This window comes from Panulirus ornatus, chromosome 17 (assembly GCF_036320965.1).
Source record: "Panulirus ornatus isolate Po-2019 chromosome 17, ASM3632096v1, whole genome shotgun sequence".
Lineage (NCBI taxonomy): Eukaryota > Metazoa > Arthropoda > Malacostraca > Decapoda > Palinuridae > Panulirus > Panulirus ornatus.
This window is the reverse complement of record NC_092240.1, coordinates 1,585,001-1,598,736: the sequence shown is the minus strand read 5'-3', so window position 1 is coordinate 1,598,736 and position 13,736 is coordinate 1,585,001. Positions and strand designations below refer to the sequence as shown.

The window sequence follows — 13,736 nt, the reverse complement described above, 5'->3', positions numbered from 1 at the left end:
CTGAATCCTTGTCTACCGCGGTACACCCTCCCTTACCACCAACACTGCCTCCCTCCCTCCCTGGCCACCACACTCTGAACAGCTGCCAGCATTGTTTAGTGGTTCTAAGTATTAGCCAACTGTTTCCCGCTTTGTACTTCCTGTATTGCCGGAACAGCCGTCCTGCTCAATATTGAAATATTTGAAATATTTTCCATCTCAACAGCCAGCAATGTCTATCCTGCCAAAGAAATGGATGAATTATTGGCAAGTGTGTATGTGTGTGTGTGTGTGTGTATGTGTGTGTATGTGTGTGTGTGTGTGTGTGTGTGTGTATGTGTGTGTATGTGTGGGTTAGTTGTCGTTCGTCTGACAACACCTTCGCCGTGGCTGCAGACGACGCGTCGTACCAACAGATAGGAATGCTCGTTTTAAAAACTCTGATTGAAGAGAAAGTCCAGGAGAACGAGCCCCACCGGCGTAGGACTCCCGCAGTGTATCGTACAAATTGGTAATTACACAACACAACAAACACTAGGATCCAGTCATACACACATATAGCAGATGCACCAACATACGCCACACATTTGATATATATATATATATATATATATATATATATATATATATATATATATATATATATATATATATATACACATATATATTTATATATATACCACCATTGAATGTTGATTCAACGACTTACAGTTCAGTTCTGAGAAGGAATCGAATCCTGACATGGACAACACTGTTCATGTTGTGGACCGTATTACATGCCAGCAGTGAGCGGTGTGTGGTGCCGGCCGGGGTCAGGTTACTCGGTTTCATTATCACTTTTTCTTTATGATCGTCTATTATTTCTTCTATATCTTGTTCTTGTATCTTCCGTGTCATGTCTGCCCATTTCTTGTGCTTGTTTTCTTCCTTATCTCCATCATTTTTCGTTTCTTTTTCACGTATTGTGTCTTTACACTTTCTTCTATCCCTCTCTTACTTTTCTCTCTTTACATCCTGTCATACAGGCTTTCTTTTAATCTGTTTATCTCTCCAGTCAGTATCCTTCCCTCTCTTTCTCTCTGTGTATAACGGAGCCGATCCTTTTGCTTCTTCTCGTAAAACCATTGAATCCTCTTGTGTTGTAAAGAAACCTTACCTTCTGTCAGATAATTAGAGTATTTCAGGTTCTGTGTTTTCCCACCAGGTGCCACCTGGCTTCGGTGGATGATTGCAGAATTACCTTAATCCTTGAACCCTGACTCCAGTCACGATGACGGATAGACAGGAGACACAGCAAATGTGGGAAGAGGAGGCAAGGAGAGAGAGAGAGAGAGAGAGAGAGAGAGAGAGAGAGAGAGAGAGAGAGAGAGAGAGAGAGAGAGAGAGAGATTGTTAAGAACTGGTCTTTATGTGTTATATACAAAATTCATGACAGAAAAGAACTTTCCCGAGATAGAGCGGTCAACCCTCATCATCACCTTAACATACTGAAACTTCAGAGACGGAGGTGACCGCAGCGAGCTGGTGTTGCAGGCTTCAGTAAAGCCACAGACTTCTGATTACGTGTTACTTACTGAGTGCCCAATAAATGATGAAATTCGTTGTAAGGAATTTTGCACTCATTCTGTGGTACAAATACTGTATCGCTTGAAGGATAAGTTTGTCATATCTTATTGAAAGACTGAGTTCTGATATCACTTCAAGATTACATGTCAAAGAAGGCTTACTCCGCACTCACATTTCTATATATATATATATATATATATATATGTATATATATATATATCAACCGACTGTTATATTTCTCTCTTGGTCTCCCCTGATGATGTGATTATTACACGAAAGTGCACTTGGGAACTTTTCGTGTTTCTTTTTCCCCGTGGACTCATAGGAATATATATATATATATATATATATATATATATATATATATATATATATATATATATATATATATATATATATATATATATGTATATATATATATATATCCTTAAAGGCCCAGTCCTCTGTTCTTAACGCTACCTCGCTAATGCGGGAAATGGCGAATAGTTTGAAAGAAAAAGAAAAGATATATATATATATATATATATATATATATATATATATATATATATATATATATATATATATATATATATATATATATATATATATATATATATATATATACATATATATATATTGGAAAGGATCATAATTTTGCGCGTTTGTTAAAGAGCCATTCGTATCTAAAGGTCACTTTGCTATAAAGTTCAACCGCTGTGGAAAAGCCAGTGATTGATAGTGGTCACTATGGATCCTGAGGGTCCTGGTATAAAGGTAATGTTATGGTACATGGATGTAAGATGAAGTGGAACGTACAATGTTGTCGTTTGTGATCACTGTCGTACATATAGTGAGACACGGCCTTTGCCTTTGGCGGTTCTTTCATGTAGGCTCTTGCCTTAGGGATAAAATGACGTTACTGCTGTAGAGAAGACTACTAACGGTATAACTATACTATGTAACATGTGACACAAGACGTCTCCGTTACGGATATCACTATTCTGCAGAACTCATAACTACAACCAGATCATTACAATTGGAGTCATCTTATAACAGGGATCGACCAGAGGTTTTCGCTGCTATACAGAGGTCTTTGCAGGTCTCTGTGGAGATGTATCAGCTGGTGAAGATGCACAAGTCTCAGAATGCAATTATATATGGTTGATTTGTTATGTGTTTCATGAGAATCATGAGACTGATCCTTATTCTGATCTGTGTGGTGAGATCAATGGAAAGGATCCTCATTCTTCTTACGTTGATAAGATCCTTGGGACAGATCCCTGGTCTTGACGTAACAGTACAATATATCAAGTGAGTATGTCTGGCCCTCTCAAAGGGGAAGGATCGGCGCCGATGCGCCCTTGCTGAGAGATTTGTGAGCGGTGAGCGGAGGAAGGTGTATGCAAATGCCGAGCAGGTCAGTGGCTCGGAAGGGAGGAGGAGAAGACTGATAAGACAAGCATAGTATGGGAGGTGGGCACGAGTGGAGGGCACGGAGGAGCAAGAAAAGAGGAGGAAAGGATGAAAAGGAGGATGGGGATCGTGTAGGAACCTGTACGTGTGAGATATTCCGATCTAGCGATGGATACAAATGCTTTAATAATATATGATCGACAAATATCTTAGAAAATGAAGAAATCTGGAACATGCTCAAAGGTGAGAAAACCTGACGAGGATACGCAAAAAGCTACTGCGAGATAAAAAGTTAGTCAGTATGTTTGTGGAGGAATCGATGGAGGAAAGAAACTATTGCAGCGAGCCTACAGGAAGGAGGTCGTTGTAATCCACCTGGTATAAAGCAGCAGAACATTGGGAGCAGCACTGAGAAGTGTCACCTGGCCAGATGGGGTACTACTGAAGGTGAATGTTGTGACAGGTGAAGTGGCGTGTAACGACGGTAAACATAGCAACTCAGACGTTAGATGGAAACAGGAAAGTAGTAAATGATTCTAACCGAAGATGGCTTGTGGCACATACATTCCATGCTCATGGATTGTGTTCTTGCTTTATGATAGGCCTTCGCAATAACGTTTCAGAACTTATGAAAATTAACTGATCTAAAATTTTTTGATAAAGAAAGACGTGATGAAAGTCATGTTGGTGAGAGAGGTTGCACTACTGCCTCACACGCAGGGATGTAGGAGGGTCGAAATGATTGCAGGAAATTGCACGAGTCACCTTGATTGAGAGGAAACGAGGTAATGGATTATAAAATTCTATTACTCATTAATCCTTCCATTAGATTAAAAATTCTATTACTTTGTTAATGAAGTTATTGATAATGAAAGAAGTATTTCATGCCCATATTGGCAAATATTTTGACAATCAAGTGAAGAACAGAATATCTTTTGAAAGTAAACTGTCCAAAGAATGTCGCAATGATTTCCAGTACGTTCAGATTATTATCGAATAAGAAAGGATTTCTCAGGCATATAGGCAGCTTTGTTTGTAAGTTCTTATGTATCAGGTCATTAGCTATCATCATCAACTCTGCTCCCCTCTCCGTAGGGTGGACCAAGCACACACTGTCATGCACCTTCTGTGGGAACTAATTTCACAGGGCTAGGGTTCGCACCCCAACCCTGCAGGTTGGTGATCATCTGATTATAAATCTCAGAAGGAATTTGTTATTAACATTTGTATATTAGAAATTATATGTAAGTTCATGTAGAATTCATTTTGACCTTCTACCAGGGACAGATTGCTGAGCTGTCTTTATATCAACTAAATAAAACCAGACAATGAGGTACTTCCAGATGTAACTATGTAAGGGCATGACCCTCATGGATGGCACTGTATGTCTCTAATCATACACCTGTTTACTGGCACTGAAGCTGTGTCATACACTCGACACGGCAGTGCGCACACCTATCCCTCACGTGTTGTCCAGTAAACACGACGAGCCATTTTCTTTATTATAGTTTATATCGCATTTCTTCCCATGACGAATGACCCTCCTATTGGCTCTCCTGGAAACCCTATTTGGGATGTCCTGTGGCTGTACCACCATACTGGCATGCACTACCCTTGCATGACCTGCCTGCCTTGCTTGCGTCATCCATGCTTACTGCTTCCATGTTTCTTTTCTTGCGTCCTGGATTCACTCACGGGCCTGGGCTTACATCCACCTAGGGGCGTCAGGTGTGCGGGTGCACGACGTGAAGGTGCCCACACCTGGGGTGGTCGGCCATCCTGCCCAGCTCGAGTGCTTGTGGGCGGCCGGTGCCAAGGGCTTCTACTCCGTCAGGTGGTACAAGAACGGCGAGCAGTTCTACAGCTTCGTGCCCAAGAATACACCGCAGGTTAAGGTGGATCACCACTTGCAGGGAGTCACTGTGGAGGTGAGTGTAAGGTACATGGTGTGTGGGGAGATTGAATGTTGGGAGATAGATCGGGTGTGTGGGGAGACTGAATGTTGGGGAGGTTATGAATGAATTTGACTTTGGTTTGTTTTGATTATGGAGTTATGTGTGATATGGTAATGGTTGGGCGGAAGGGGGGTCAAAGGTTAAAGGGCACACATTAAAAGACATCTGACCTGTAGAAGAAATCATTTAGAAATATTCTGACTGCTGGGCGGAGACTTGCCTCTTGAAGACATTGCCATTACGACTGCAAATTCGTTTACCTCAGATTATGACGTTAAATTTACAGTCTTTTGCTCCACACATGACAGGAGGAAAATCTAATTATACTGTGCAGGATCTGGGATGTTGAATTTGTGCCTTTTTTTTTAAATCTTGCAATATGTAGATTTATGTCGGACCTCTTTATATAATTCTCAAATTCCAATACTTTGTACCACTTTTCATGTATTTACTGAAACAAACAAACAAACAAACACACACACACACACACACACACACACACACACACACACACACACACACACACACACACACACACACACACACACACACACACACGTACACACACTCACTTGCCTGTTAAGAGACACGTCAACGTACTCAGACGAGGGACTATAACCTTCATGTTGGTGTCAGTACTGAGGGTGAGCTGCTCACGTCCCACCGTCGAACATCAACCACTTCTCTGTGATCACTAGACAATCAACACGAGAGACCTTGATCAGGCAAGGAAGCCACAGTGCGTCTAGCGATGTTAACACTCAGCAAAGAATCCTTTGATAAATCAATACCTTACACTGACTCAGTTGTTCTTAAGAACGGAACATCTTACTCTCCATATTTATACGACGAGGTCACCATCACATGCTATAGCACGACACCTCATAGGAAAGATCACAATGAAATATCAAAGATGAATGGTCGTACGAGTTACAGATCCAACACATTTTGGGTAACTAGTCATTCATTTATATGTAAAGCAAATATTGAGTTGGCCTTGTTAGATCTACAGCCTCTTTGTTCTACTAGCTACGTAACATACCAGGAATAGACCAGACTTCAGCCAATTTATGGAGTCAACAACGACAAGACTCACCCGACCAGTTATCTGTCTGGAGTTTTTTGTCTACGATGTAACACAAACATTAATTGGACGTGTCTTATCAAAGTGTGCACAGCTCGGTATCAACACCGCAGGAATTAATAAAGATTCTGTGTTGCTGTAATATAGTTTTACCGAATTTTCTTCAGACAAAATTGATTCAGTTAATGAAGAAACCCGATATGTAACTATGAAGATTCAAATCTCGTGGAGCCAAAGGGTTTGGCCTCATTCCCTGCTTGAAGACGCGTCAGGATAATCAGATCCTTTTAATGTTATTTTTAGATGCGTCACTTAAATGAATCTGGCGCTTACCATCATGTTCCTAGACGTCTTCTCACAAAAAGGTTCAACTCCTCGACGGTGTGTAAGCGTTGGGCTACGTGTGATGGCAGGTCTTACAGACTGGGAGAGTATCTGGGATCACAACTGGGACGGAAGGGGTTGGGGGGGTGATGATGTAAAGATGTTGATCATGTTGTAGTTAGTTGTAGTAGCTTGAAATAGCGTCTGTGAATTGGATATTGCAGAGTACAAGTGTCATAAGTCCTCCTCCATGTACATATGGTGTGTGTGTGTGTGTGTGTGTGTGTGTGTGTGTGTGTGTGTGTGTGTGTGTGTGTGTGTGTGTGTGTGTGTGTGTGTGTGTGTTTGTGTGTTGCTATAGAATCATGACAAATGTTTGGAGAAACACATCCACAACATCCCAACAAAAGGATCCCAGTAGTTCCTATCAAAGTTCCTGCCACCAGGTGAACACCTGACGTTAGGTCAGGCACGTGCTAGGTGTGCATCTAACAATAGGTCAGGCACGTGCCAGGTGTGATCTAACAATAGGTCAGGCACGTGCCAGGTGTGATCTAACACAATAGGTCAGGCACGTGCCAGGTGTGATCTAACAATAGGTCAGGCACGTGCCAGGTGTGATCTAACAATAGGTCAGGCACGTGCCAGGTGTGATCTAACAATAGGTCAGAGGGACTTTCCAGGTGTGTACCTAACGTTAGGCCAGTCACATGCCACACCACTTTTCATCCATCACTAACATCCTTCTCTCTCCTGGAACAGTTGTCGCACTCGAACGAGCACGTGGTTACCTTGCAGGAGCTGAGGATGGACTCTGAGGGTGTGTACAGGTGTGAGGTGATGAGCGAGGCACCCACCTTCCAGACCTCCTTCGCCTCCAAGAACCTCACCATCGTCGGTGAGTTGCCTGAGCGACATTGTCTTGTTTTGGTGTGAGGGAACATGAACAACATAGTGATTGAGGAATTTCTTCTTCGTAAATAATGATGATCATGTCGAGATGTTCTACGTTTTCGTCTGGTGGTAAGAGAGAGCAATCTTTTTTCTTCACTGACTTTGTGTGCGGTGGCTGGCATTAGGTGAATCACTAGTGAGGAAAAGATGTGCAAAACATATTACAGTTTTCAGGCTCAGTTCTTCTTCCAGGATTTCAGTTGGCTTTCCATGTGTTCTTCCCAACAGTTGTCAACAAGATGGTGAGTGAAGGATGATAATGAATGATAATGAATATGATGGTGAGTGATAGTGATAATGATGGTGAGTGATAGTAAGCATGATGGTGAGTGATGTTCGCATCAGATTTGTTATTTTGTCATCTTTGGTTATTTTTATGGGTCAAAGGTCATCAACAGAGCAATTCTCTTCGTCCATTACTCAGCCATACATTAGCCAGTGTTCATAAAATCTTGCATAGAAAATCTTTTCACACTTCACACACTGGTCAACACAAGCCTATACTTCTTCGTACTTAGCCTTTATTAGAAATCAAAGTTTACCAAAAATTTATGTCTTCTGCCGCTAATCTATTCCACTTTCACTAGTTTTCTTAGAATCAACCAACACCAAGATGCTGATCAAGAATCTCCACAAGAAGTTAGGTTCTGGAGGGAGACACGGTGCATCTGGTCGCCAGTGTTGGCCTAACTTTCCTCGTAAAGTTGAACTATTTCAGCCTGTAATCAAACGTACCTTGTGACGTCATCCTTGACCTCATCCTACAAGTGTGACCTATAATTGTGATAATATTATCATCGTGAAAATATCAACGAAAATTTCTCTATTTTTCTATATATCTACATACTAAAATGATGTTATGGCGCTTATGGTATCTATTTGGATAATCTTCTACATTCAAATTAAAGGATGAATATATTTCTCTGTAAAGATATATCTCATTCTTGTTAAATACTGAGGGAAATAACGTTATAATGTGCACTGCTGTTTTCCATCACCCTTGGCTATCTCCGGCGGGCCTCCTCCTGTGTGTGTACACGGGTGAGGTGTGAGGGTGAGGGAAGAGGGAGAGTCTTCCCTCGTCTGGGCTGATGTGCACACCTAGGGTGGTGCCTCCCTAGCGTTGTGTCTCGAAGGACTGGATCAACAGAGGGATTTATATGTTCCCTACACACACACACACACACACACACACACACACACACACACACATTTAAAACTATGCACATAGTTCTAGTGTCATACATGATGAAAAGATCATGCCTTTAGATGTAAAGCTGCCTGACAGGACTTCAGCCGCAGCTACACATATAACGGTGTTCTAAAATGTTCAGGAATAACAATTAGTTTACATGAATAAAAATCGTGACGTTGCTGCAGTAACTGTAGCATCGTGCACTACCCACACGATATGGAGTGACAGGTGTTAGTGTGAACAGATGAACATCACCCTTCCCAGAGAACATTTATGATAACAATGAATAATGTAAACATTGTATGAAAGTAAGAGATCATTTTGTTCATCATGAGTGATGAAACATCTCATGCGAAACATGTTAATGAGTTGATGGTTGATGTCAGAGGGTGGAATGTAAACATACTGCAAACATACAAGTATAGTAATGCTGACACGTGCATCCAGACACTCCCACTTATGTGCGTACACACACACACACACACACACACACACACACACACACACACACACACACACACACACACACACACATACACACACTCAAAGACATCCTCCAGTCGTGGATTCTGTGTACCCTGACAGTCAGTAGCGTCTGGCAAGGTCCTCTAAGCTGTGAGTGGTATCTTTAGTTATATTGAGGTAAGAGGTTCAGGATTGTGTACATTGCTTTGAATGCTGCAACATTCTAGGTATTGCGTGTAGATATTTTGACATAGCACCTTCTGTCTGGTTGCCATATAACTTCACCCTGAAGTAGGTTGACGATTAAATCCACAAAGAATATATATAGATTCTATGAATTTCGTGATATATTGATACATAACCATACCACATTATCGAACTGTAGTTTACATCTCTATACATCAGATCTCAGTCAGCACTGAAGGTAGCTTAGTCCATCAAAGTCCAGTCAGCTCACAGCTGCATTGCTCTTCGTAAATCCAGCGTTTCACATTGTATTTAGAGGTCTCACCCGGAAACCCTTGCATTTGTTGTGTATTTAACCGTGTCTAGCTTCGTGAAACAGACTTATATCCAGAAATGTCATCTCCCGCATATCGCAAAACGTTTACCACTCCAGAACGTTTTTTAAGACGTTGAAGTAAAACGTGGACACTTCAGGACGCTTGGTTTCACACCACTTTCCCCGCGGCTAATTTCCGGACGTTTGACTTTCTAAATGACAGAATTTTGTATGAATTATTTTGTGTTTGCTGCTTCATTGTTTGTGTGTGTGTGTGTGTGTGTTGCAGTGATGCCGGAGGCGCCAGTGTTGCAGGGTCTCCAGAGGAGCTACCGAGTCGGCGACACGCTGAACGTGACCTGCAGCGCCAGGGACGCCCGCCCGCCCGCTACCATCTCCTTCCGTGTGGACGGCAAGCTGGTGCACGTGAGTACCGCCTCCCACACACCTCACACCCACCCCAGGCTGCCTGGTTACACTCTACCTGGCTGTTTGCATACATTCTGTCTGGTTGTTTGCCTTCCAGTCTGCTGGTCTGTTTGCACTCCACATGACTGGGAATTTACCTTTTCCACTTGTCTACTTGTTGGTTATCCTACCGTCTATATGTTTTCAATCTACTTAGCTATTTATCTCCACCTGACCAGCTGTTGCCTCTCCACTTGGCTGTTTGTTTAGGTCTGTATGTTATGCTTAATAGACTATTCGTGACTGGCTGGTGACACACCACCGAGTTGTTGTTTATCCTTCAACTAGCTGTTTATATGACCTTCACTTGACTGATTGTGAGTTTAACCTTCATCTGATTGATGATTCGTCTGCATGACTGATGGTCGTACACCTGCTGTTTGCTGTTGTCTCTTCTTGCCTTCATCTTGCGGTATGATCGTCCTGCACTTGCATGTTTGTTTGCCATTGACATGGCTGTATGTTCCTTCTACATGTGGCTTTATTCCCCACCTAACTAGGTCTTACTAGGCTGTGTGATGGTTCTCTTTAACACCTGGCTTTTTGTTTACCTCTCACTTTGGTCTTTATTGACTTTGCACCTGAGTTGCTGTGTTTGTACATACAGTTGCTTATCTGGGCTTGGTCTGGCATCGTGTTTTCCTCTCAACGACGTATGTTGGTCGTTCATCCGTTGTCGCTGCAACTGCATTTCAGTGTCTCTTAACCATCTACCTGGCTATACATTTGCCTCCCATCCTTTTTTTTTTTCATTATTTTCCCCATCTCACTGATTTCTTACTTACAGAATAGTTGGACTATACCTTGAAAATAGTTCCTTTTTCCCACTTTGCCAGAGAGAATGAGAGAGTAAAGGTTGAAAAAGAGGATATATGTGTCAGAAGTCAAGGAAACAAGGAGAAGCGGGAGACCAAAGTGGAAGTGGAAGGATGGAGTGAAAAAGATTATGAGCGATCGAGACCTGAACAAGCAGGAGGGTGAAAGGAGTGCACGGAATTGAGTGAATTGGAACAATGTGGTTTACTGGGGTCAACGTGCTGTCAATGGACTGAAAAAGGGCATGTGAATCTTCCGAGGTAAACCATGGAAAGGTTTGTGGGGCCTGGATGTGGACAGGAAGCTGTGGTTTCTCTGCATTACCCTCTCTCAAGTTATAGACTCAGGTTAACCTATGTTCTGGGAAGCATATTCAGAATATTTTCATTTATAAAGTTATCTTTATATCGTTGATTCATATCAATATCTCTACTATGTTTGATAAGAGAGGAGAGATCTGAGGTCATCCATGAAGATTCTCACTCTGTGAGACTGAAAATTTCACAGTAGCTCACGTATTCATGAGAGTGCTCTCTAGTTAGGATTACTGTAATTAGCATTTCTTCAATTATTGCATGAAGTAAGACGAAGTAAATGTTCGTGATATTTTGGCAAAAAAACTAAATTCTTCTTTAATATAGATCCTATGTGTTCTGTACACGACTTGAAATTGTATACATAGTACACTTGCCCTTTCACGTCTTATGAAACGAAGATAAAGGAAGCGGGGAAAGTCAATGGCTCTCCTCTGTTACTGGAATGGTACAATTAATTTCATTAAGAGAGGATGTCAAGCGCCCTTGTTAAACCTACGATGACGCGGAGCAAACCTGACCTCTGACTCCACACAATCGGGGTCAGCAAGATATCCTCTACGGAAGTAGTCTGATATGTGAATTCTTTGACCTCATCCTGGCACGCGCATAAAACACGTCCCTTGACCATCTGCAGCCTGGCTCGGGGCGGGTGCAGGAACTGGCGACGACGAAGGGGTCGTACGAGGGAGTGTGCAACACCATGAGTCGTCTGGTGCTGCCACTGTCGGAGCGCCACGTACCCTCCATCAGGCTGGTGTGCAAGGCTCAGGTCAGGACGCTGCCTACCGAGATCGCCGCCACCCTAAGCGTGGACCAGCCCAGGACCCCCATACTCTCCTTCTTCAACCAAGGTGAGCTGAAGTGACCCTCACGTGGGGCAAGTAATTACCCGTCTGACAGTGTCTCCTTAATGATGTCTCATCACCTGATACAGACAAGTTTCTTGCGTAAGACAGAGTACTGGCAAGAGACCAGACTTTTAATTTCCATTTCTTATCTTTTACATTTAATGTAATATACTGAACATTTGATAGCTAAAGGTCCAAGAAAATTCTCATAGTGAATATGTTTACTTATATTTCGTGTTAATCCGTACAATCCACGTTCAGTTTGGCTTCCTTTCTATCCGTTTTAATTCCACCTTCTTACTGTCCGTGATCTTGAGTCCCTCTCAAGACAAATTTTATCGAGGAAATTTCGTGTTCCATAGAAAGTTAGATACGGTAAGTCAGTTTAGGGCCGAGAGTAAGTCAGTTCGAGGCCATTGGTAAGTAAGATCTCCGAGGCCAAAGTCAGGTCAGTCCAGATCCCAGGCCTGGTCACAGTACTACCATGATCATGACCCAACCGTCTGGGTACCAGGAGGGAAGACTCTATGCTGCACGTCTGCGACCTGAGTCTCTTCCCCAGCACAGGTCATAAGGGTTCTAGGGTCGCTGCGTCATCCAGCCATGAACAGTGAGATGAATCGCATCCGGGAAGTGTTACACAAGACAACACACCTCGGAAAAACGATATGACAGACAGGAGTAATAAAGGGAGCTATAAAAAATCCATGGAAAAATGTACAAAACTACAGAAAATATTTTTAGAATATTACATGTTTTGCAGGTTTATTCTCCTAGTTGCGATGCTCCCTTTTACATACAGAGTTTGATATCTTCCTAACATTGATTTTGCTGAGGGTTAAGTGCACATTTCCTTATGACCTGGTAAGTTTATATTGGAATTTATGCTCGTTAAATCAATATTGAACATTTCTGCATTTTACAACAAATTCTAGAACGTTATGATTATCATCACTTGCAATTACAAGTCTTGTTTTTCATTTTCAGTTTGGTCATACCCATAAAGAGACTTAGTCTTGTCTTTTGGTGTTCTGTTTCTCCGAATGTATCACACATTTGCTGATTCAAACACTTGCATGAGAGTGTTACATGTGGACTCTTATCCAGAAGGTCACTAACACTTCCCCTGTTGTGTTGCTTGCTGCAGGTGGTAGTGTCACGCCCGTCTGCTTGGTCGCCCTCCTCTTGCTGGCCGCCCTCACAGTCCTCCTCACCAACTACAGCTGATCGCCACACCTGCCTCGCAACGTGAGGTCCCCTGGCCTGTGCCGTTGGTGTCAGGTCCCCTGGCCCGTAACTCTGGTGTCAGGGCCCTCAAGTACAAGCTGCTGATGTGAGGGGTCCTTATTTCTCTCGCTGAAACACTTCTCACTCAACCATCAGTGTGAGAGTTGTTGGTTCCTAAGGTACCACTGCTGGTCTATCACACCCATGGCTACGGGGACCTCGGCTCTGCAAAGTTTGGATTGTCTCCCCATTCCTTTTTTTTTTTTTGCCCTGTGAACATTAGTGTCACCATCAAGACCTGCTCTGTGAACTTTCCCGTCGTGCCAGGGGCCGCTGAAGGGATATGAACGTGTCATCATTGTTGCCTGTGTCACCATAACTTCTGCAGGGACAGTGTGGACTCCCTAACTCACCCTCTCAGGGTCCCCTAAAGGCGTCACCTCACCCTGGGTGTCCCCTAAATCCTGAACCTACCGTCGTCTCAGGACCTTAGAAGAAGGTGAGGTCAAAGCGTCTAGCCCAAGTTTGTGGGATGATATGCATAACGCGTCTTTTGCAAGAAGAGGATCACAGTGGCCAAGTTGGAGAAAAGTCTCTGAGAAATTTATTGGCTTAACAAGAGGATGAACTATCGAGGATCC

The 13,736-nt window shown here is 42.7% G+C and overlaps 1 protein-coding gene across 3 annotated transcripts in view; it reads left to right on the top strand.

The window, feature by feature from the left end:
* LOC139754497 (uncharacterized) overlaps positions 1–13,736 on the top strand; it is a 124,819-nt gene that overhangs the window by 109,971 nt on the left and 1,112 nt on the right. For all 3 annotated transcript variants that reach the window (XM_071671771.1, XM_071671770.1, XM_071671769.1), the window contains 5 exons: positions 4,660–4,868; positions 7,066–7,201; positions 9,709–9,845; positions 11,655–11,871; positions 13,016–13,736. The exon at positions 13,016–13,736 is cut by the window's right edge and continues 1,112 nt beyond it. In XM_071671771.1, coding sequence (XP_071527872.1) covers positions 4,660–4,868; positions 7,066–7,201; positions 9,709–9,845; positions 11,655–11,871; positions 13,016–13,095 — 779 coding nt within the window. In that variant the 3' untranslated portion in view covers positions 13,096–13,736. The remainder of the gene's footprint in view (positions 1–4,659; positions 4,869–7,065; positions 7,202–9,708; positions 9,846–11,654; positions 11,872–13,015) is intronic.